At 52.0% G+C, this 23,769-nt stretch overlaps 1 protein-coding gene across 1 annotated transcript; it reads left to right on the top strand.

Moving 5' to 3' along the window:
- The first annotated feature begins 516 nt into the window (after positions 1 to 516).
- Positions 517 to 21,988, top strand: PLBD2 (phospholipase B domain containing 2). Its single transcript, XM_055404839.2, has 12 exons — positions 517 to 853; positions 8,669 to 8,762; positions 11,149 to 11,307; positions 13,223 to 13,323; positions 13,533 to 13,747; positions 15,664 to 15,761; positions 18,241 to 18,401; positions 18,992 to 19,087; positions 19,340 to 19,411; positions 20,241 to 20,393; positions 20,864 to 21,026; positions 21,132 to 21,988. Exons 1-12 carry the CDS (start codon positions 564 to 566, stop codon positions 21,297 to 21,299), a joined length of 1,770 nt encoding a protein of 589 aa, XP_055260814.1. The 5' UTR covers positions 517 to 563; the 3' UTR covers positions 21,300 to 21,988.
- Positions 21,989 to 23,769: the final 1,781 nt, after the last annotated feature.

Genomic DNA, 23,769 nt, shown 5'->3' with positions numbered 1-23,769 from the left:
ATCCCAGAGACGGCGGAGCCTGGTGGGCTACCATCTATGGGATCGCACAGAGTCGGACACGACTGAAGTGACTTAGCAGCAGCAGCAGACAAAATTAATAAAATGTGACAAAATGTTAGCAATTGATGGCAGGCATATGAGTATTTACTTCACTAGTCTTGCAACTTTTCTTGAGGTTCAAAATTTTGAAAAATAAAAAGTTGGCGGAATTCACTGGTGGTCCAGTGGTTAGGGCTCAGTGTTCTCACTGCCAAGGGCCTGGATTCTATCCCTGGTTGGGGAACTAAGATCCCACAATCTCAGAAAAAATTGAAAATTAAAAAAAAAAAAGTTGGAAAGAAGAGTGCTACGGCAAGTTTTGGGTAGGCAAAGGAGGGTGCCTGGCCCCTTTAAGGTGACCCCGCCCTTCACGCCCCTCCCCCAGGGCACCGCCCACCCGGAAAGGCTTGGCTCAAGCCCCGCCCCTCTGCCGTGTCCCGCCCTCCCCAGCCCGCCCAGGCCCCGCCCTCCGCAGAGGAGTGCTGTCACGTGAGCCCGGCTGCGGCGCCCCGCTCCGCGCTGTCATGGTGGCCCCGATGTATGGCTCCCCGGGCGGCTGCCTGGCCCGGGCAGTGACGCGGGCGCTGGAGCTGGCCCTGGTGCTGGCCCTGCTGGTCGGGCTGTTCCTGAGCGGCCTGAGCGGCGCGATCCCGACCCCGAGGGGCCAACGGGGACCGGGGATGCCGGTTCCGCCCGCCTCCCGCTGCCGCTCGCTGCTCCTGGACCCCGAGACGGGCCAGCTGCGCCTGGTGGATGGCCGCCACCCTGACGCCGTAGCCTGGGCCAACCTGACCAACGCCATCCGCGAGACCGGGTAAGGGTTGGCCGGATCTCGCGCCGGCCGGCCGGGGGAGGGAGTTGCGTGGGCGCCGGGCCTCGCCGGCCTCTGGGACCGGCCTCTTGCCGGTGATAGAGTCCCATCCTTGTCTCCCTGCGGGTCAGTTTCCCTCCTCTGAGGCTGCAGCGCCGTGGTTGGGTGGGGCCAATGCAGCCTCCCTCAGCTCACAGGGGCCTGTCCTCTGCCTTCAGTCAGGGATGAGAGGACCTCTGTTTCCCTGGCGACACAGTAATTCCCATATCGGCCAGCACTTTCCTTCTCCACCCCGCGTCTCACTCCCAGGGACCGGAGGGATAGCACTACCTCTCCAGGAGAAATTCTCACTTCCTTGGTTGTAGCCTCCCCTGTGGGTGCCAGCTCCACCTGCCACCTTTCTGGAACCAGAGCAGCAGGACTGAGCTTGTATTCCAGGCCAGTCTGAAAACAGAGTCTCCAAATTCACAAAGACCCAGATGGTATCCTTGCTTGATTTCTGCTCCCCGATTTCTCTCTTCTCTCCTGGTCCAGGGGAAAGTCGCTTGTCCAGATGCTTAGTATGGAGCCAAGGACTCTTGTCTTTGGCAGTGATCGTCACTGTCCTTGTCACTGGGGTCTGGGCTGTCATTCTGATGTCTGGCTCTTAGCTGACTCCTCTGCCTGTCTGGACTCTCATTTCCCCATCTTGTGGCTTGGAATTTGAGGATATGCTCTGCCTGGGAAGTTGGGTGGTGCCTTTCTCAGTCCTTGTACCAGGGCTTGTGCCCATTCATTCACTCACCTGGTGTGCTTGGCCATGGGGACACAGAATTGAGGGGGCCCCCATTCAGTGGGGGAAACAGTGTGAGGAGGGAAAATCCTGGAAGTGGGGAACATCTGCCTCATAGGCTTGTCAACATGGCCCAGGTCCAGGACCCAGGCTGTGTTGGGGGTCTTAGAGAACCCTGTGTGTCTCCTAGACCCTACCCACACTGTCCCATCCTGGACTCATCCAGTTTTCTGGCATGCATTCATTCCTGCAGGTGTTGGGGAGACACAGGACACCGAGGCCACCCCAGTTCTGGGGCTTTGTGGCACTTGGGAGGGTGTTAGACAGACCGGAGGTCATAGGAAGAGGTTTTACTGCAGACACAGGAGCTGAGTGGGGCTAATCTGGGAAGGCTCCCAGGGAGAGGAAGCCACAGGGTAGGCTGGCATCTACAAAGGAAACCAGAACTCTGTGAGATATGACTCTCGAATCTGGTGACCCAGTCTCTGCTGACTCATATATTTTTGGCCCTGCTTAGAGAAGGAAATGGCAACCCACTCCAGTGTTCTTGCTTGGAGAATCCCAGGGACGGGGGAGCCTGGTGGGCTTCCATCTATGGGGTCACACAGAGTCGGACACGACTGAAGTGACTTAGCAGCAGCAGCAGCAGCAGAGCTAACGGAGAAGGCACTGGCACCCCACTCCAGTACTCTTGCCTGGACAATCCCATGGACGGAGGAGCTTGATAGGCTGCAGTCCGCGGGGTTGCAAAGAGTTGGACCTGACTGAGCAACTTCACTTTCACTTTTCACTTTCATGCATTGGAGAAGGAAATGGCAACCCACTCCAGTGTTCTTGCCTGGAGAATCCCAGGGACGGAGGAGCCTGGTGGGCTGCCGTCTATGGGGTCACACAGAGTCAGACACGACTGAAGCGACTCAGCAGCAGCAGAGCTAAGAGAGCATGACAGTCTCTGCCTGGATATCAGCTGGGAGGAGGCACGGAGGTAAGGCTCAACACGGGAGAGGGGCTTTGGCCCCAGCAGTTCCCCACTGGGCTGCGTTGCTGTCAATTATGGAAAACAGAGAAGTGGGGAGAGGGCTCCCATGACTGTGCTGGATGGAAAGTTCGTCCAGGCTCAGCTCTGGTGCCGTGTGACTTGGGCAAATCACTTCACCTCTCTGAGCCTGTTTCCTCCCTTGAAGGTGGGATTCGAAGGAAAATTCGGGGGATCACAGAGTACCTCTGTTTATTTACTAAAGGAAGGAGTGAATGAAAGAGAAAAGAAATGGGTGTCTGCTGCCCCTGTTTTTCAGCTGGGGAGACTGAGACGTGAACCCTGATCTCTTCTACACTCCTTGCTCTCACTTCACCGTTCCAGCATCTTTTCTGTCCACTCTGCCCCTTTCTTTCTGGGTCTGACAGCACTTGGGAGGGAAAATTGCACAGGAAGCCCCCGTTTTATAAGCTGGGAAACTGAAGCCCTCAGACTCCCTTTGTTTGTTTGTTTGTTTTTTTTTTTTTTTTGGCTGTGCTCTGCAGCTTGTAGGATCTCAGTTCCTGGACCAAGGATTGAACCCAGGCTATGGAAGTGAAAGCACCGAATCCTAACCACTAGACCACCAGGGAATTCCTCCCAAAGACACTCTCTTGAGAACTCAGGCGTGAGATGTAAGAAAGACAGCTGGGGTATCCTCTTTACTAAGCACCTCTTTACTGAGAACCTCTGATCTGGGGTTGGCTGACTTTCTCAATTTTTGGAGAGTGGAAATCATGATTTGACTCTTTTATTCGCCTAGAATTGACATCTTTCCCTCCTTTCTGGCCCTGAGTTTTCACCAGATCCTGGAATTTTCCGGATAACTTACATGGTCCCTTCACCCATAATCTCTCCTTTCAGTTGTGCTATATCTGACTGGCCTGACACTCCCCATGAAGCCTGAAACATTTAGGACTTGACACTTGGGGGATCAGAGATGCCCCCAGAGGCAGCGCCTGCCCCAGCCTGGCTCTGGCCTTGGTCCTGGGGAGGCTGACCCCCTCCAACCTTACCTTTTCCTCCTTTTCTGACCTGATCCCCCCTAACCCAGCTGTTTGATCTAAATTGCCTTCAAGTTGAGAGAGGAAGTAAATACCAATAAGAAGGAATTAACCTAATAGGAAGCTGGGAAACAACCTAAATCTACCACCCAACAAGCAGAAACACAGCCCAGTAAAATGGCTAATTATCACCCAACTCTCTTTAAAAAATTTTTATTGAAGTATAATTGATTTACAGTGTTGTGTTAGTTTTAAGTATATAGCAAATTGAACCCATTATACCTATACATATATCCACTCTTTTTTCCCTTAAGATTCTTTTCCCATATAGGCCTTTAAAGAGCAGTGAGTAGAGTGCTTGTGCAGGTTCTTACTAGTTATCCAACTGTTTCTTTGAAAAGTCACAAAAGATCAACTTATACCATCATAAATGGGAAAGGAGTGATAGCCACAGACGAGGTAGTACATCCCACATAGCAGAGGGTGTCCAGGGCATACTATATGCTGAAATGGCAGTGATGGGGAAGGGAGATTTGTGTGACCTGCTCACGTCACGGGCTTCCCTGGTGGCTCAGTGGTAAAGGATCCACCTGCCAATGCAGGAGACACGGGTTCAATCCCTGGGTTGGGAAGATCCCCTGGAGAAGGCAATGACAACCCACTCCAGTATTCTTGCCTGGGAAATCCCATGGACAGAAGAGCCTGGTGGGGTACAGTCCATGGGGTTGCAAAAGAGTCAGACACGACTGGGCAACTGAGCATTCACACATGCTCATTTCACAGGAATGGTCCGGCTTTTCCCAAACGTGGCCTCTTTATTAAACCCTGGCGTCATCTCAGACGTATTTGTTGCCCCTGACATAAAATCACAGTGTGGGCCATAGACTTTCCAGAAAAAAAAAAAATTGAGGAAATAAATTCAGTGCAGCTGACTTTTTATTTTTGTCAAGCAAGTGCATAGAAACAAACCAGAACAATATTTATCGATCTCTTCCCTTTTCATCTTCTAAAGTGATCAGCTATTTTGGATCCAAACAAGCAGGAAGGCTATGATCTCTGAATCAAGAGTAGTCTAATGGGGACATTTTTCTTTAGAAACACTGTTTTCTCAGTTGTCTGTTTTTTGTTGTTATTGTTGTTGTGTTTTTGTTTTTTTTGTCCAGGGGATTGGATAGTATCTCAAAGTTGTCAGCCAGCACGACAGTGAGGGATTCCAGAAGTCATTTGCTGATGTCCAAACCTTCCCATTTTACAGATGGGAAAACTGAGGCTGAAAAAGTATGAAGGTTTAGTTTGCAGCAAGGTTTCAGGTTTAACATCAGAGAGATCTAGGTTCAGATCTCTACCCGGACACTTACTACAGGTGATCAGCAGCAGCTGATTCACTTTTGTAGTGAGAAGGGCGACAGCCTTGCAAGGTTCTGGAAAAGAATCATTTGATAAGGGCTTAGGGCCTGAAGCAACAGAGGGATCCTCAGAGATCAGCCTCAGGGGCTTCAGCACTGAAATCCTCTCAGAATGAAGATCTTTCCAAGGTGTTCTGGAAAGATAGGCTGAAACCCACCTGACCAGGTTTTTTGAGGACTCTGATGAAGTAAATAAACTTCACCATCCAAATGGAATCACCCCAGTTGCCCTTTGGAATAAGGCAGCTCAGGGAGGAATGCAGGAGGCACCGTCTTGAACAAGGGGAGTGACTCATTCCTTATTTACAGTACCGTGGCCTGGCTGGGAGTGGATTATTACTGTCCACTCATTCTTTTCCTTTTCATCCATGAAAGAGTCATGCTGCATTCTTTAATATTTTGTACTTAATTATTAGGTTTATAGTTAATAGTACTGAATAGTTGCTGCTGCTGCTGCTAAGTCACTTCAGTCGTGTCTGACTCTGTGTGACCCCATAGACGGTAGCCAACCAGGCTCCGCTGTCCCTGGGATTCTCCAGGCAAGAACACTGGAGTGGGTTGCCATTTCCTTCTCCAATGTGTGAAAGTGAAAAGTGAAGTCGCTCAGTCATGTCCAACCCTTAGCGACCCCACGGACTGCAGCCACCAGGCTCCTCCATCCATGGGGTTTTCTAGGCAAGAGTATTGGAGTGGCTTGCCATTGCCTTTAATAGTTAATAGTACTTAACTATTCTGGGCTTCCCAGGTGGCGCTAGTGGTGAGGAATCCACCTGCCAATGCAGGAGATACAAGAGATGTGGGTTCGATCCATGGGTTGGGAAGATCCCCTGGAGAAGGAAATGGCAACCCGCTCCAATATTACCTGTAAAATCCTGTGGAGACATGAGTCCATGGGGTTGCAAAGAGTCGGACATGACTAAGCACACGCTTAACTATTCATGATAAAAAAAATTCTAGCAGTTTAGAAAGGTGAGATGGGATGTGGAAGATAAACCATGCCCCCATTCTTTCTTTTTATATACAAAATCACTGTGAGTTCTTTCTTCCAGAATTTTCTGTGCCTGACAGACCTAAACATATATCCATATGTGTGTATGTGTACTGGTATGTGTCTCTGTGTGTGTGTAATGCTTTTGAACATGAGGTTTCCTGAATCTACCATTTGTCCTTCTCTAATGCTTCTCTAATCCTCCCCCCCGCAAAAAAAACACCTAGTGTCTGACGCCTCCTTACACATGGCAGCCTGCCACATGGTTCTCTACGCCCACTGCATCTATGGGTAGGTTATTGTGTTAGGCCCCTGACACCAAATGGTTTGAGAGGGTCCAGGTTTCTCCAGCTCTACTCAGAAATGCCAGGGATTTCCCTGGCGGTCCAGTGGTTAAGACTGTGAGCTTCTACTGTAGAGGGCATGGGTTCTATCCCTGATTGGGGAACTAAGATCCTGCAAGCCAAGCAGTACAGCCAGAAAAAAAAAAAAAAAACAACACTGCTGTGAACAAGGATCCTTCTGCGCCTCCATAAGGGCTGTGAGAGTCCAGGTCAATTCTCAGCCACTCCCTGAGTCCATGGACTTGGCACCATCGCCTTAACTGAGCCTGGTCCCCACCAGAGAGCTTTAAGGAGGGGCCGTCTGGAGGAAGGCCACTGACCTTTCAATTATAACCAAGACTTAGCATCTGAACAGCTTTTTTGGTTTTAGGTAAATTGTGTACATTCTCTCTTGATTCCCTGAGATTTTTTTTTTTTTTTTTTTGGTTATAAGTGAATCTATATACTGGGCCCTTTTTGAAATTTCTTCCCATCACCAAATCTGCTGGATCACTCCAAACCTCCCCTCTCAGATTCGTGATAAGACATGTATTTAGTGGCTGTAAAACGTGAGTTCTCTTCTGGCACCTGCTATGGCAACCCTCTGAAGTGGGAATCACTTTGCCCATTTTATAGGTGAGAAAACTGAGGCCCAGAGAGGGTAAGCAATTTGACCAAAGATACACAGTCAGTAAGAGACAAACCTGGGGATTCAAAGTCAACCTTAAGGGGTCACAAGCCCAAGCTCTCTTTGTCTTCTGCTCTCCTTGAAATTTAAGACCTTTATTCTAGGCTCTTGTGTTTTCCTGTCCTTATCTGTGATTTTATGTGAGTCATTACCTGGAAGTCCATGGCTCTCATACGCCTTTGGTAAGAACTAACCCCTTCACCTTTAAGGACAAAACAGTTGCTCACAAAACTCAGTTAAGTTAGAGGCTCAGAGCACATGCTCTGCAGTGCTAGTCTCAGCTCCTTCACTCACTTGCTGTGTGACTTTGGGCAAGTGGCTTCACCTCTCTGAACCTCGGGTTCCACATCTGTATATGTCAGAAGAATTTAGAGGGAGAAGTAAACATGTGATGTGCTTAGCACTGGGAGTTGTTATCCACTGTGTTGGGGCCCCAAAACAAGTCCCCACAGCTCCATTTTATCTTGTGACTCAATTTCTTTGCTTTGGAACTTTCAGAGCTTGCCCTTTTTTCTTTTACTTTCCCCTCTTCTCCCTCTGACCCCTTTCTTCCTGCAAGCTCCTGCTTAAACTTCAAAACCCAGAGCAACTATCACCTCTTCTGAGAAGCCTTCCTAGATTTTACTCAGTAGCAGCAGGAGTGTACCTCCTCAGGGTATCCATGGCACTTTATTCCTTTTCTCATCACAGCAGTTGCATTCATTCTTGTATACCCTTTGTGTCCGGCTCCCATAGGAGGTCAAAGAAGCTTGATTGGTGAAACTTTGGGGTGTGAACATTTGAGAGTCATTATCTCTGCTGCATCTTCTCTAGGGCAGAGCTATTCTTGTCCTGGAGCTCTTTGGTGGCTTTTTAGCCAACTCTCCATGGGACAGCCCTGGCTCAGCCTGGCTCTCCTGTCATGTAACCTCTTCAAGGTTTCACCGGTGTCTTCTGTCGCCCTCATTTTCTTAAAAGAAAGTATCTTCACAAGTGTTTTCCTTAGTTACAGAAGTCACCTGGGTGAATATTTCTCTGTCCTTGGAGCAAGGATGAAATCCAGAACCATTAAGGAAAGATAGGATAAAGCTGAAAACCACCCCATGGCCAAAAAAAAGGAAAAACCCATTAAAATACAGGCAATTTTCTGTATCAGTGACAAGCCGATGGGCTAATATGTATAGAGAGAATTTCACCAAATGAGATGTCCACACGCTGCAACTAGAGAAAGCCCACCGCAGCATCGAGACCCAGTGATGCCAAGAATAAATAAATAAATGAAATTTAAATATTAAAAAAAAAGATATGGGAATGACTAGACCAGTGCCTGGCACAGAGTACCCTCAGCAGGTAGTAGCTGGTATCGTTATGGGGGCAGGGCGGGGAGTGAAGGTTAGTACAGCTCTGTTTGTCAGCATCTGTTAAAAATAAAAATCCACATATCCTTTGACCCAGCAGTTTCACTTTTAGGGACTCAGCCTGAGACGTGCGCGGAGGCAGACCGACAGACATCCCTGTGAGTGGCAGTTTGTCACCGAGTTGTTTTCTGTGCTTTTAGACTGCAGACAGCCGCCAGCCAAGCTGAGCGCCCGTCTCACACTCGCGCCCTTGCTGACAGGTGTCCCCCTCTCCTGTCTCTGCAGGTGGGCCTTTCTGGAGCTGCACACGGATGGCCGCTTCAACGACAGCCTGCAGGCCTACGCCGCGGGCGTGGTGGAGGCCGCTGTGTCCGAGGAGGTAAGGGCCTGGTCGGTCAGGGAAGCCGGGACTCCCCCACCCAGCAAGCGTGTTCCCTAGAGAGCTTCGGAGGGTTCTGAGCTGTGTGTAGGGGGGGTCTCCCCCACCCCAGCCTTCCATCCAGTTGGGAAGAAAAGGCTAGCCTGTTTTGTTAAACATTTACCCTGGGTCCTCTTTGATGCATGTGAAAAAGGCATAACGCGTTTCCAAGTTACAAAAATTAATGATAGAGTCAACGCCCAAACTAGACCTTGGAATGTTACTGATAACTGAAACCCCCTTCTCAACAGCATTCCCCGGCCTCCCCGGCCCGGCACACACCAGACTACACGGGGTGGCTGCCCTTCCCCCTCCCTTTCATTCGCTCTTTCACTCACTCCTTTTTATTGGGATAGAATCCACGTGCCGTAAAGTTCACCATTTTCGAGTGTGTCCACCCCAGTGGTTTTTACTATATTCGTAAGGTTACACTCAGAGAAGGCAGTGGCACCCGACTCCAATACGCTTGCCTGGAAAATCCCACAGATGGAGGAGCCTGGTGGGCTGCAGTCCATGGGGTCACTAAGAGTCAGACATGACTGAGCGACTTCCCGTTCACTTTTCACTTTCATCCATTGCAGAAGGCAATGGCACCCCACTCCAGTGTTCTAGCCTGGAGAATCCCAGGGATGGGGGAGCCTGGTGGGCTGCCATCTATGGGGTCACACAGAGTCGGACACGACTGAAGTGACTTAACAGCAGCAGCAAGGTTACACAGCCACCAACACTATTTCATTCTAGAACATTCTCATCACCCCAGCAAGAAACCCCATACCCGTTAGCAGTCACCTCCCTTTCCACCCCTCCACCCAGCACCTGGCAGCCGCTAATCTACTTTCTGTCTCTACGGATTGGCTTATTCTGGACAATTCCTATGAAAGAAATCATACAATATGTGGCCGTGTGTGACTGGCTTCTTTCACTTGTTTTCAAGGTTCCTCCATGTTTTAGCATGTGTTAAAACTATTCCTTTTTATGGTCAAATAATATCGCATCTTAGGGATAGACAGTTTTATTTATCCATTCATCAGTAAGTGGACTGAGTTTTTTCCACTCCATTCCTTGGGTTAAACTGATTTTACTACATGTGATGAAACCGTAAATAACTTTTTGTGTTGCTTTAATGGCTTTAGGGCTGTTTAAAAGTGGTAGTCACACCTTTCAGAAGACATCGGGAACGGGTGAGGCTGTGGTGTGCCAGCCATGCTCCCACAGGGTGGGTAGGGATGTGACACCCCCGCTGGACAATAGTCAGCGTTAGCTTGCAGAGTTGAATGCACACGTCCCTTAGGACCCCAAGGCCCCACTCCTCAGGCGTGTACCCTAGAGGTGACCCGAGGATGCGCGTGAGGGGTTCAGAGCAGCCTCTGAGGTGGGAACACTCAAATGCCACCAGCAGGTACCCACTGGGCAACCGGCTTGCAGTACCAAACACAGTGCAGGATGATAGAGCCGTGAAAGTGAACGCGCAGCGTGGGTGGGTCTGAGGCGCATAGCGGTGAGGGGGCAGAGCACGCCACAGGAGACGGGGCACAGCCCGACAGCCTCCTGTAAACTCCCTCTCTTCTTTCTGACCCCCAGTTGCAGTCGAGATGCCCTCCTGGGACCTCGATGTCTGGGGAGAGGTCAGACACTGGGTCAGGCCCTCATGGTTTGGGGTGCCCAGTGGTAAATGAGGCACGATTTCATCTCTCATGGGCCTCGTAGCCTGAGCCAGGAACACGGAGGCAAGACCTGAAGTGATTCTCTCGTGAGGGACCCCAGACACACATGCCAGCCGCTTTGCCCACGTTACCTCCCTGAGCTTGCACACCGGCCCCCAAGGGAGGCTCTGGATCAGCTGGGGTGACGGAGGCGACAGGTCATGTGGCCTTTGACCCCGGGCCTGGCCCACAGCGGGGTCGGAGAGGACTGGCACACGGTTCTCTTGCCAAGTTTGCTGTTGTGTCGTCAGTGCTTGAGACAGCACACAGTAGGTGCTCAACAAACTGGTCATTGACTGACTGACCACATGTAGAGACTGCGGGGAGGGAGGGATCCCCGTAGCAAAAGAGGCGTCATCTGGGACAGACAGTGAACGCTGAAGGCTTTCAGAGGAGGGAGGCGGCCAGGGGCACTGGGCCATGACCCGAGGGAGTAAGAGCTGGCTGGGTGAAAAGGCCCTTGGGGACAGAAGCCGGCATGGGCGAAGGTGCAGGGGTGTCCCCACCAGGGCTCCTGGACTCTCTGGAGACCTGGATGGGAGTGGGGGCTCTGAACCCGAATGGGGGGCCGGGGGGTCCTCAGGGGAGACAGCAGCCCTGCCGCCCCACCCCTGCCCTCGCCCACCTCACCCCCCTGCCCCCAGCTCATCTACATGTACTGGATGAACACGGTGGTGAATTACTGCGGCCCCTTCGAGTACGAGGTCGGTTACTGCGAGAGGCTCAAGAACTTCCTAGAGGCCAACCTGGAGTGGATGCAGAAAGAGATGGAGCTGAACAATGGCTCTGCTTACTGGCACCAGGTGGGCGCAGCCCCCATGCTCGGAGGGCTGGGGCGGCAGGTTGGGTCAGCTTCAGGGACCTGCTGCCGCTGCAGCTGCCCCTGTTCCACTGGCCAACCTGTGTGTCTCCCACTCCTGTCAGCCAGCCCTTTCTTCCTCCCTCCCTCATCCACCCATCTGCCTACCCGTCCAGTCTTCCCTCCTTCCATGTCCACCCTTCCCTTTCTCCCTCTTATACATCCATCTCTCCACCCACCCATCCGTCTCTCCACCCACCCACCCACCCATCCGTCTCTCCACCGACCCACCCACCCACCCACCCATCCGTCTCTCCACCCACCCACCCATCTCTCCACCCACCCATCCGTCTCTCCACCCACCCACCCACCCACCCATCCGTCTCTCCACCCACCCACCCATCTCTCCACCCACCCATCTCTCCACCCACCCACCCACCCATCCTTCCATCTGTCCATCCATTTAGCCATCCGTGCATCTAGTTTGTCAGCTCATTTGTCCACCCCCCACAAGCCTGTCCATCTTTCACGCTCTTATTTATCCGTCTGTCACCGACATGCCCATCTTAGCCTGGTCGTCAGGATCTTCTGTCCACGCACCTTGTCGCTATATCCTGTTTGGTTACCTGTCGCGGTTCATCATCTTCCTGTCTGTCCATCTGCCCTCCCTTCTACCTGTCTAGCCACCTTGCTGACTGACCACCTTCCCTGCTTCCTGCCTCATCTTTCTGATCAGAGTCTTGGCACTCGTCTGTCTGTCCATCTGTTGGTCCATCCCCTCTGCTCTGTCTCGGCTCTTCATCAGTCTCACCAGGGGCTGCCCTGTTGTTCCAGGGTGATGCCGCACCCCATAACGTGGCCTCAGAAGCCCCCGGCACCTCTCCCTCCCCAGCCTCATTGCTGTTGACCTTGATCTGTGCTCCGGCCTCTGGGCTCCTCCCAGTTTCTTGAACAAGAAAGCCCCTCTTGCCTTGGGGCTTTAGAAAGTGCTGTTCCTTCTGCCCGGAACACTCCTCTCCCTCCCGCTCTGCCCGGCTCACCCCCAGCACCCTTCACGGCCGCGTGCCCTCTCTGCACTTCCTGGTAGCACTCTTACAAGGTGCTCAGTGCCTGTCTTCAACCGGCCTCAGGCCCCGTGAGCACAAGGCAAGGACCACATCTGCTCAGTCCGCCGTGCTAGCCCTAGTCCCTAGCACAGGGGCTGGTGCATTGTCGGTGCTTTGTAAGTGAAGGTTTGTTGCGTGTTGACAGACGAGGGAATGAATCCATCCTGTCCTGTCCATCTACTTCAGCACCCGCCTAGACGTCTGTCCTTCTCTCCACTCTCCTGTCCATCTAGATGATTGCTTTTCTCTCTGTCCTCTTGTTTACCTCAGCAGCCACCATCCGTCTATCAGTCCTGCCCGTCCATCCCTCTGTCCTTTGTCCATCTGTCCTACAGATGCTTGCTAAGTGCCTGGTGTATATCCAGCCCAGGCCAAGGCCCCATGGGGGACACAGTGATATATTCCGTGGTTACAGAACAATGGCAGTGACAGTGGGGAGAAGTCAGCCGCATGAAACCAGTGCCCTGAGCCAGCAGCATAGCCAGTAATGAAACTCAGAACAGGGAGCAGTCCCCAGTGGGCCAGGGCAGGCTGGGAGGCTTCCTGGAGGAGGTGGCTTTGAGCTGGGCCCTATGTGGGGGTGATTTGGGGTTGGCACAGAATGGAGACATGCACTTAGGTGATGACAGGAGGGTGCTTAACTTGGAGGGGTGGCTGTGGTTAAGGAAGGGGTCAGGGCTGGCTGGAACCTGGAGGGTGCATCTGAGCCTTTCTTGCCAGAACCCCTCCCATTGCAGGAGAAGGTGTGAGCCTGGGGGAGAGGCCTCACCCTCCCTCTGCCCTCTGCCCCCTGCCCTTTTCCCCTCCCCCTAGGTGCGGCTGACCCTCCTGCAGCTGAAAGGCCTAGAGGACAGCTATGAAGGCAGTGTGACCTTTCCAACTGGGAAGTTCACCATCAAACCCTTGGGGTTCCTGTAAGTGCCATCCCCAGAGTGCATAGGGCAGGGGAGAGGGCCATGCACCTTACGGTCAGACTGGCCTGGGTTCCAGTACTAGCCCCGCCACTTCCTGGCTACGTGGCCTCGGACCAGTTGCCAGATCTCCCAGTGCCTCAGCTTCCTCCTCTGTGAAATGGGTACATAATGCAGGTGTGGTAGCCCTCCAGTATCCTGGCCCTCCACAGCCTGTTGCAGATCTCTGGGGACCTTGAAGACTTAGAGGTGGCCCTGAATAAGACCAAGACCAACCATGCTATGGGCTCTGGCTCCTGTTCTGCCCTCATCAAACTGCTGCCTGGCCAGAGTGACCTCCTGGTCGCCCACAACACTTGGCACTCCTACCAGTACATGCTGCGCATCATGAAGAAGTACTGGTTCCAGTTCAGAGAAGGGCCCCAAGGTGGGTAGATGTGGGTAGATCTCTGTGTGTGGGCATGTCTGTCGGTACACAGTGTGCACAGTGCTAGGAGGTGTGGGTCTTGGCCCTATATACACTGGGGTCACTGTAAGGCCACGCTGAGAGTTCATGTTATTGTTAATTTGTTTATTTCCTTTTAATTTTTATCTCGCAAAGTGTATCAGCAAGCTACTGCTGCATAACAAATCATCCCAAATCTAAAACAAAGGTTTAAAATAGCCATTTGTTTTTACTCACATGTCTGTGGGTCACCTGCGTGGTTTTGTTATTCTGAACCAAGCCTGCTGACTTTGGCCAGGCTCACCAATGCTTCTGTATTCAGCTGGGGTGGGCTGACTGACCTAGGATGGCCTCATCTGCATGTCTGGGGGTTGCTGTCAGCTGGGATGACGTGACAGCTGGGCTACATGGGCATTCGTCCTCCCAAAGGGTAGCTCAGGCTTGTTCCAGTGACATCTGGCAGGAGAAGTGTGGAACGCCTCTTGACTGCCCACTGAAACTGGCACAACATTCTGGTGCTCAAAGCAAGTCAAGTGACCAGTTCAGATTCAAGAAGTGGGGAAATAGGGACTTCCCTGGTGGTTTCCAGTGGTTAAGACTTCACCTTCCAATGCAGGGGATACGGGTTTGATCCCTGGTCAGGGAGCTGAGATCCCACATGCCTGGAGGCCACAAAACCAGAACATAAACAGCAGAAGCAATATTGTTACAAATTCAATATAGACTTTAAAAATGATCTACATCAAAAAACAATCTTATAAAAAACGCTACATAAGTCATACATGTATGTTATGGAAAATTGGAAAACACAGCAAAACAAGACACACACAGTAAAAGTCATTGGAACACTCCGCAACCCACGGGATCATTTCTGTGAACGTTTAGTTATTTTTTTTCCCTGGACTTTTAAATAAAATGTCCCTCATCATTCCATTTGTTTAAACACTTTTTTATACTAGTAATGTGTTAGTATGTTCTCACCACCACAAATTCCAGTGCTAGAGATGGAGAAACACATCTCCCTTGAGGCCCTCCTCCCATATTCCAGACCTCTTCTAAGAGGACAGTACTGATGCCATTTTGGTTTGGATCCATCTAGATTTGGGGGGATGCATTTATACGTGTGCATCTATGGACCTCCTAAAAATTAATACACTTGAGACTGTCCTGGTGGTCCAATGGCTAAGACTCTGTGCTCCCAGTGCAGGGGGTCCGGGTTCGATCCCTGGTGGGGGAACTAGATCTTACATACCACAATAGGGAGACGTTGATCAGAGAGGACCAGCTCCCAGTTAGAAGACAAGTAAGATTTTTAAAGTTTCCTTACCCTGAAGCACACCGTGATAACTGTGGTTAACAGCACAGTATTTATCCTTGAAACCTGCCAAGACAGCAGAACTTAAGTGTTTTCACCACACACACAACAAAGGCAACTGTGTGAAATGATGGCTGTGGAAACTAGTTGATGGTGGTCATCCTTTCACGGTGTCTACGTCTGTCCCAGCATCACAGAGTGCAACCTTAAGCACAATTTTTATTTGTCTGTTATACCTTGGTAAAGCAGGGGATCACCACCCCCAAAAAAAAAAACCACGGAGTGTGTACTCTGAGACTTCTGGATATTTGCTCTTTGAATTATCTTTTTGCGCAGTAGATTTTTGCAATAAAAAAGGCAAGCCAAAGTATAATAATTAAAAATTATATATCCATTTTGCTTTTATACAAATGGCCTGGTTTGCTAACTCTCAGAAAGAATGGAGTGGGGGGCTTCCTCTGATGCCTGCTGCCCCACCTGAAGACCCCCGAGTCTTGTTGGGTGGAGGTGCGGGGGTCCTCACATGGACTTGTCTGACCAGCCCCCACCCCGCCCCCACTTGGGTTCACTCTCGCCCTTGCAGCGGAATCTACCCGGGCTCCTGGCAACAAGGTGATCTTCTCATCCTATCCTGGTACTATTTTCTCCTGTGATGACTTCTACATCCTTGGCAGCGGGCTGGTGAGTCATCTGTGTTACCTTTCCCCTCCCCTGGGCAGCTTCTCACCTGGCAGCTCAGGTGCAGCAGGTGGACACTCTCCCCCAACCCCAGGGTAAGTCTGTCCTCCACCAGGGGGTGCTCTCAAAAAATGTGGATCCCAGGCCCCAGACCCTGTGGTTGACCTGGACCTCTGCATTGCCACCCAGCTCTTGGGAAACTGTTGGTCTGGGCCCTTTAAAAATATCTTCTGCCCCAGTGGCCTCATCTTGTGTTTATATATTTAGGAAAAGCCATATCTGTCTCCACCATGACTCTGCTTTCTTGTTCTGCTTTCCCTCTTGTTTTTCACAAAGCCCCCTCTAAACCTGGCCAGTCTCTGAATGAATGTTGTTTATTCCAGTGTGTTGTTTTATTGGTTTTCCTGGCTGGGTGCCAGACTCTCAGAAATCTATTCCTGGCATCCCTGGTGGATTTCAGCAAGCCCTGTGGTCACCAGGGCAACACTGCAGAGGAGAAAAAAACATCCCTTAAAAAACAGCCTAGATGCAGAAGACGCCAGTTCCTGGGGAGGGGGACGGACAGCCTTTTTTGTTTCTGTTAGTCTATGAGAGGAGCAGGGCATTTAGTCCCCTTAAATGTGGGAACAATCCTGAGGGGGGCCAGGCAGTGGGTGAGGGGGCCCCCTTGCTACGGTCTGGGACTGGGAAAGCAGGAGTGAAGCCTGGGGAAGGACAGTGGATCCTTGCAGGATTGAGTCCGGTTTGATTCTGTTACCTGAAGTGTCCAAATGGGAAATTTACCTTCTGTGCCACGGGCTCCTTTGGCCGTCTGGGGAGCTGTTGAACCCCTTCTCAGAATAATACTTTTAAATGCATAAACCAACATACGGGGTTATGCTGCTGCTGCTGCTGGAGACCAATTACATTGACATGCATTTATCGAAATAGTATGTAAGTAAGCTTTTAATGTAATATTACAGATGTATCTCGTTTTATTGAACTTTGCAGATACTGTGATTTTTGCAAATTGAAGGTTTTTAACAACCCTGCAAGTCTGTCAACACCATTTTCCCACCAGCATTTGTTCATTTTGTATCTCTGTGTCACATTTTGGTAGTTCTCGCAATATTTTTCATTTTTTCATTATTATTGTATTTTTTATGGTGATCTGTGATCAGTGATCTTTAATGTGACTTTTGTAATCACTTTTTTGTTTTGCAATGTTTTTTTCTTTTCTATTTTAGAATTAAGATATGTACATTTTTTTTTAATTTTTATTTAATAAATGGTACAAAGCACAATGCCAAAACATTAACAGTTAAAATTTCACAAAATGATATATATATGACTGTATCACTTGGCTATACACCTGAAACAAACACAACACTGTAAATAAAATATAGTACAATATAAAATAAAAATAAGTAACAGATATGTCCATTGTTTTTTAAGATAATACTGTTGCACATTTATACTAGATTATAGATTAGATAGTATAGATTAGATAGCATTTGTTCAGTTTGTATCTCTGTGTTACATTTTGGTAATTCTTGCAACATTTTTATTTTTTTCATTATTTTCATTGCAATGATCTATGATCAGTGATCTTTAATGTGACTGCTGTAATCAGTTTTGTATTTTTTCATTTCTAAATAAATTAAGGTATGCACATTGTTTTTCAAGACATAATACTATTGCACATTTATAGTAGATTTATAGTAGATTGCACACTTACAGTAAATTATATAGATTATAGTATAATAGAAAGGCTTCCCAGGTGGTTCAGTGGTAAAGAATCCACTTTTCCAATGCAGGAGACACGAGTTCAGTCCCTGGGTCGGGAAGATCCTCTGGAGAAGGGCGTGGCAACCCACTCCAGTATCCTTACCTGGACAGAGGAGCCTGGCAGGCTGCTGTCCATGGGGTCACAAAGAGTTGGGCTTGACTGAGCAGCTGAGCGCACGCACACAGGGTATGGTGGAAGCAGCTTCTTTATGAGCTGGGAAATAGAAATTCACGTGACTTGCTTCCTTTCAACATTCGCTTCCTCGCAGGGGTCTGAGACAGAGCCTGCAGCGTCTCTGGGGTCTGCCGGTAGGTGCTGCTTTGTTATCATGTTAAGTAAGACACTAGTTGCAGGTGGGCTGCCTGCCCTAATTCGGAAGTTTCAAGGAGCATAACCAATCTGGGTTGTGTGCAGTCCTGTCATGTGGTGGGAAAACATCCATGACATCTGTTGGTGACCGTCTCAAGTACCGCTAATAATATTGGCGTGTCACCCACGTTAGCAGTGGAAGATGCTGTGTTTCGATTTGATGGTAGTGCAAATAAATGTGTACTGTTTCCCCACCCACATCTGTGGACTCCCTGAGTATTGCTTCTGAGGCCAGTTTTTTTTTTTAAAAAAAGAACTAATCAACAGTTCGGAGCCACGAATGATGCAATGCCCCAGCGGTGAGTCAGTGGCCCTTCAGTGCAGCGGCCCCGTTCTCTCCCGCAGGTCACCCTGGAGACCACCATCGGCAACAGGAACCCAGCCCTGTGGAAGTACGTGCAGCCCAAGGGCTGTGTGCTGGAGTGGATGCGCAACGTCGTGGCCAATCGCCTGGCCTTGGACGGGGACTCCTGGGCGGACATCTTCAAGAGGTTCAACAGTGGCACGTGAGTGGGCACCGTGGCCTTCCCCACCCAACCTCCCCACTAATACTCAAGACCCCGGGGGGACCTGACGTGGCACCATGGCCACACACCCAACCCTCTTTGCAGAGTCCTCTTGTTTCATATGTGGGAAACGGAGGCACGGGGAAGGAAAGGGTTTACCCCTCTCTCGCAGGCTCCTCCACCTGGGGAAGGCTCCCAGAGAAAGGCCAGGAAGAAACGTGGACCTCCAGAGCTCTGGGGATAGTGGGGAGGGCCGTCCAAAGAGGTGGACGTGGGTGGGCGGGGACCCTGTGAGCCAGAGACGCCAGAACCAGACTGGACAGGGTCTCAGGACACTGGGCAGAAGAATTGAGCTTTGTTCCAATAAGCACTAGGGAGCCACAGACTCCTCCGGAGCAGGTAAGCAGCATGATGAGAGTAGAGCGTGAGGATGGCTGGGCGAGCCACAGTGTCCAGGTGATGGTTAAATGGCTGGACACGCCCAGAGCACCCTGGCCACGTGATTCCTGGCTGTGTGTGGCCCTGGGGGTAGCGGGTGACTGGGGCAGCAGCCCCAGATCAGTTCAGCTCTCCCTCCTGGGGCCTGGCAGGTACAACAACCAGTGGATGATCGTGGACTACAAGGCGTTCGTCCCCGGTGGGCCCAGCCCTGGGAGAAGGGTGCTCACCGTCCTGGAGCAGATCCCGTGAGTACCGGGGAAGGGGCAGGGCGCCCCAGCAGAGGAACTGCCTCGGCGGAGGCCCGGAGGCTGTTGAAACTGTGTGTGGGAGGGGAGACCTCAGGGAGGCGAGCCTGGAGGAGAAGGCAGCCGCAGATTGGGCTCAAGATTTGGGACATAATCTACCCGTGGGCAGTCTTCGGGGGTCCTTGAGCATGGCAGTGCCTGCAGGAGCCCTCTCTCTCACCATTTGCACCCCGTCTCCCTTCCTGGTCGCAGGGGCATGGTGGTGGTGGCCGACAGGACCTCGGAACTCTACCAGAAGACCTACTGGGCCAGCTACAACATCCCGTATGTCCTGTTTCCTGGTATTCCCCTCCCTTTGCTCAGCTCTCTATGCAGGGGAGGGGTCCTTGCCTGGTGATTTTTTCGTTCCACCAATCAACCCACCCTGGGACTTCCCTGGTGATCCAATGGGTTAAGACTCCGTGCTTCTACCGTGGGGGGTGTGGGTTCAGTCCCCTGGTTGGGGAACTAAGATCCCGCAAGCCATGTGGTGTAGCTAGTGGGAGGAAGAAAAGAAAAGAAACAAAAAATAAAATTATTTCAAAAAAAGAAACCCACCACACCCCCTTCTTCTCCAGGAAAGCCCTGACAGTTTTGGGGTACAGTTGTGAGGTGGGCATCTTTTGGACCTCCCTGTCTGCACCCGCCGCAGGGTGGTGAGGAGCGGCCTGCCTCGGGTGCCGACCCCTTCTGTGGGCCCCCAGCTGGGGCCGCTTTAACTGGCTGCACAGCCAGCACCCCTTACCCCTCACGGTGCTTTTCCTGGATTATCTCCTTTGATCTGTACAACTACTGCATGTGGTAACCACAGCTCCTGTACCCATTTCACAGATGGTGAAACTGAGGCCTTGAAAAAGTACCTAAAGTTCCCAAGGTTCCATAACTGGTCAGTAGTGAGGTCAGAATTTGAACCCTACATCTCTCAGAGCCCAGACCTTCTACTTGGCCACCCCACCAAACTTCCCAGCAGCACAAACAAAAGACATGATTATTGTTATCCTGACCGTCAGGGTTGTTGGTGTTCATGTCCTGGCACGACTGCCCTCTTTGCTTCCCAGGCCATGGCCGGGTAAAGTCAGTGGGGGTCGTGAGTGACCATCCTCATCCCCGGCAGGTCCTTTGAGTCTGTGTTCAATGCCAGTGGGCTGCCGGCCCTGGTGGCCCGCTACGGGGACTGGTTCTCCTACGACGGGAGTCCCCGGGCCCAGATCTTCCGACGGAACCACTCGCTGGTACATGACCTGGACTCCATGATGCGGCTTATGAGGTGCGAGGGGGCACCAGGAGCCCAGAATCATGTGACGGAGCTTTATAGTAACTCAGCCTCCTGAAAAGCCAGGGGGGTGGTAGAGGGTGATGCGTCCATGACCGCGGGACTGAGGTGTCAGCAGGGCCTTGGACAGCCAAGGGCACAGAGCACGCCCCCGTGGTCCCCGGGGAGCACCCTCTCCCTCAGGGGATGCGGATCCATCCCGTACTCACAGTGATGTGGAAATGCTGTGAAGGGACAAAGTGGGGTCTCTGGCCTGGCCTGGAGTGGGGGCCCAGAGGGTTACCTGGAGGGAGGGATGGCAGAGCCGAGGGCTGAGTGATGGCTGTGGAGTGACCAGCCGAGGCGGGTGGGTGACGGAAGCCCAGGTGACACATTGAACGCAGGTGGCCGGGTTAGGGGGCTGCCGCTTGGAGTCCGGTCTCCCCTCCCAGCACAACTGATGTTTCCTCTCCTTCCGCGTCCAGGTACAACGACTTCTTGCACGACCCCCTGTCACTGTGCAAAGCTTGCACCCCCAAGCCCAACGGGGAGAATGCCATCTCGGCCCGCTCCGACCTCAATCCGGCCAATGGCTCCTACCCCTTCCAGGCTCTGCACCAGCGCTCCCACGGGGGCATCGATGTGAAGGTGCCGGGCTCGGGGGACTGTGGGTTGGGGGGTCAGAGTTGGGGGGGAGCCGCAGGGCCTCCTGGGTTGGGATGACTTAGCCACCTGCCCTCCCCGCACCCGCAGGTGACCAGCACGGCCCTGGCCAAGGCCCTGCGCCTCCTGGCAGTCAGCGGCCCCACGTGGGACCAGCTGCCTCCGTTTCAGTGGAGCACCTCGCCCTTCAGCGGCATGCTGCACATGGGCCAGCCCGACCTCTGGAAGTTCTCGCCTGTCGAGGTCTCTTGGGACTGAGGCTCCGTCTCTGCTCTGCTGCCTTCTGCCCCCGCTGATCCCAGCGGGGACCACCCGCCTGGCTGCCACCCTGCCCTCCCGCCTGCCTCCTCTGCAGGGGAGGGGGCATCGTTGCCCTGCTGTGCCCAGATGGGGACCTGGGCTGGGGCTGGGTTCACTCTCGTCTGGGCGGCCTCCAGGGTGGGGAACGGAACCCCAGGGGGCGCGGGACTGACTTTTTCCCCTGCCTGGGTGATGTGACCCCCGTCTCACTCTGCATCTCTCTCCTGCTTTTTTCCCTACCACCCTCGGGTCCCGGGACCCGGTTCTGGGCCCAAGTGGGGCCGGCAGGAGAGGCCACAGTGCCTACATCCCAGCGCCGTTCCTGCCCGTGGCTCTGGAGCTTTGGCTCCAGGTCAGCGTCACTCCTCCCATCCCCACCCCAGCCCGTCTGCTCCCTGTTTCTCCTCCTGGAGGACGGAAACTGGAACCCCTACAAAAAACCAAAGTTTCTGGCTACCTGTGGCAGGAGGGGCCCGAGTGTCCTGCTCTCCCAAGGGCCAAGCAGGAGCGTCAGCCCCTTGGCTCCAGTGTCGTGGCCCCTGCCCCCCAGCGCCGGCCTGCCCCTGGCCTCCAGGCAGGGCCCACAGGCCCCCTGCTACAGGAACCACACTGCAGGCTGTGCCGCCATTAAACAAGAGAGGCCAAGGCCCCTGTGCTGTGCTTCTTGGGGCTGCGGGGACGGCGGGGTCGGCGTCCTTTCTCTTCTCAGGTTTGAGTTCTGACTGTTCACCCAGGCACCCTCCTGATCATCCGTCCATCTGTCCATCTGTACAGACATTGACCTGCCAACCCACTGCACAGTCATCCATCCCTTCATCTGTCCATCTTCCGTTTATCCGTCCATCCACATATCCATCTGTCATCCAGCTATCAGTCCATCTACCCATGCTTCCATCCACCGGTATCTGTCCATCCGTCTATCTGTGTGCTTATCGAACACCTACTTTGTTCCGGGTCCCGTTGTAGGACTCTGTTAAACAATCACCAAGTCCTACCCCCACCTTCCCGAGTCCTACTTGGGTGGCGGTGGGGGAAGACAGATCAACGCAACACAGAGTCCCTCCCCATCCGATCGTACCCAGAGCCTCCACTGGAGACGAGACTCGTGCCATGCTTGGGGAGAGGAAAGCACAGAGCCCTGGAGTCAGAGGCCTGGGTTCAAATCCTGTCTACCTCTTCCTAGTTACGGCACTCAACTTCTCTGTGGCTGCGTTACCTCAACTGTAAAATGGTGTGAGCAGCATTTCCCTGCATGTGTGTGTGTGTCTGTGTGAGTGCTTGGAGGAGGGTAAGATTCACTGCAGTGGTGGCTGTGACATTGCCCACGTGGGGCCTCACACACTCAACAGTCATTCGTTCGCAAGAATTTATCAAATATTTAAAACATGCCGGGCACTGTTATAAGGTCCCGGAGATACCTCATAACAGGTGCCAAAAAAAGAAATCCCGTGATGTTTACAATGAGGAGGCAGATAAATAAACACAGTGTATATGATGTTGTTAAATGCTCTGGAAAAACTAAAGCACAGTTGAGGGGTGGGAGTGCGTTTGCTATACATATGTATATGTGTAGTATTTTTCGGGGGCACATTGCTTGCACTCAGCAGCTTGTGAGATCTTAGTTCCCCAAACAGGGATTGGAAACATGCCCCCTGTATTGAAAGCACATGTAGTACAAACCACGGGACCACCAGGGAATTCAGCTTTTTTAAGTTCCACATATAGGTAGAAGCTGGAAAGACTCCTATTCTGGGCAGGTTTCTCTAGGAACAATTCTGGGGCCAGTCAGCTGGTGATTCCATCCCTGCCTGCCCTTTGCTGATTCCTGTCTCCTGGACTTTTTTTAATACTTTTAATTTTGTATTGGGGTACTGCTGATTAACAAACAGTGCTGTGATAGTTTCTGGTGAGCAGTGAAGGGACTCAGCCATACATACACATGTATCCATTCTCCCCCAAGCTCCCGTCCCATCCAGGCTGCCGCATAACATTGAGCAGGGTTCCCTGTGCTGCACAGTAGGTCCTTGTTGGTTATCCATTTTAAATATAGCAGTGTGTGCGTGTCCATGCCCCACAAATTCCCTAACTATCCCTTCCCCCCATCCTTCCCCTGTCTCCTGGATCTCAGGTACATGTGCTGTCTCTCCTGGCTGGAAATCAGCCTGTAGCCCTGCCACTAGGGTGGGTTTTCCCTGAAATCTCACGGTACCTGCTCTTTGTCAAGGTGGGGGTGGGGGCTTCCCCTCTGCAAGTCCATGTGGATCTGTGTGGTAACCCAAGGGGTTAGGGCGGTTCTCAAACTTGGGGCTCCAAGTGTCCGAGGGGCTGCTATAGGTGGTGCAGGGGTGTTGGGGGTTCTCCCTCCAGGACCAAGGTAGCCCTGGCGGTTCCTCTTCTGTCTGGTTTATAGACTGGCTTCAGTATGTGC

Source organism: Moschus berezovskii, chromosome 19 (assembly GCF_049115385.1).
Source record: "Moschus berezovskii isolate FMDL1 chromosome 19, NW_MosBer_1.0, whole genome shotgun sequence".
Classification (NCBI taxonomy): Eukaryota; Metazoa; Chordata; class Mammalia; order Artiodactyla; family Moschidae; genus Moschus; species Moschus berezovskii.
Note: the sequence above shows the minus strand (reverse complement) of the source record. Positions and strands in the feature narration are given on the sequence as shown.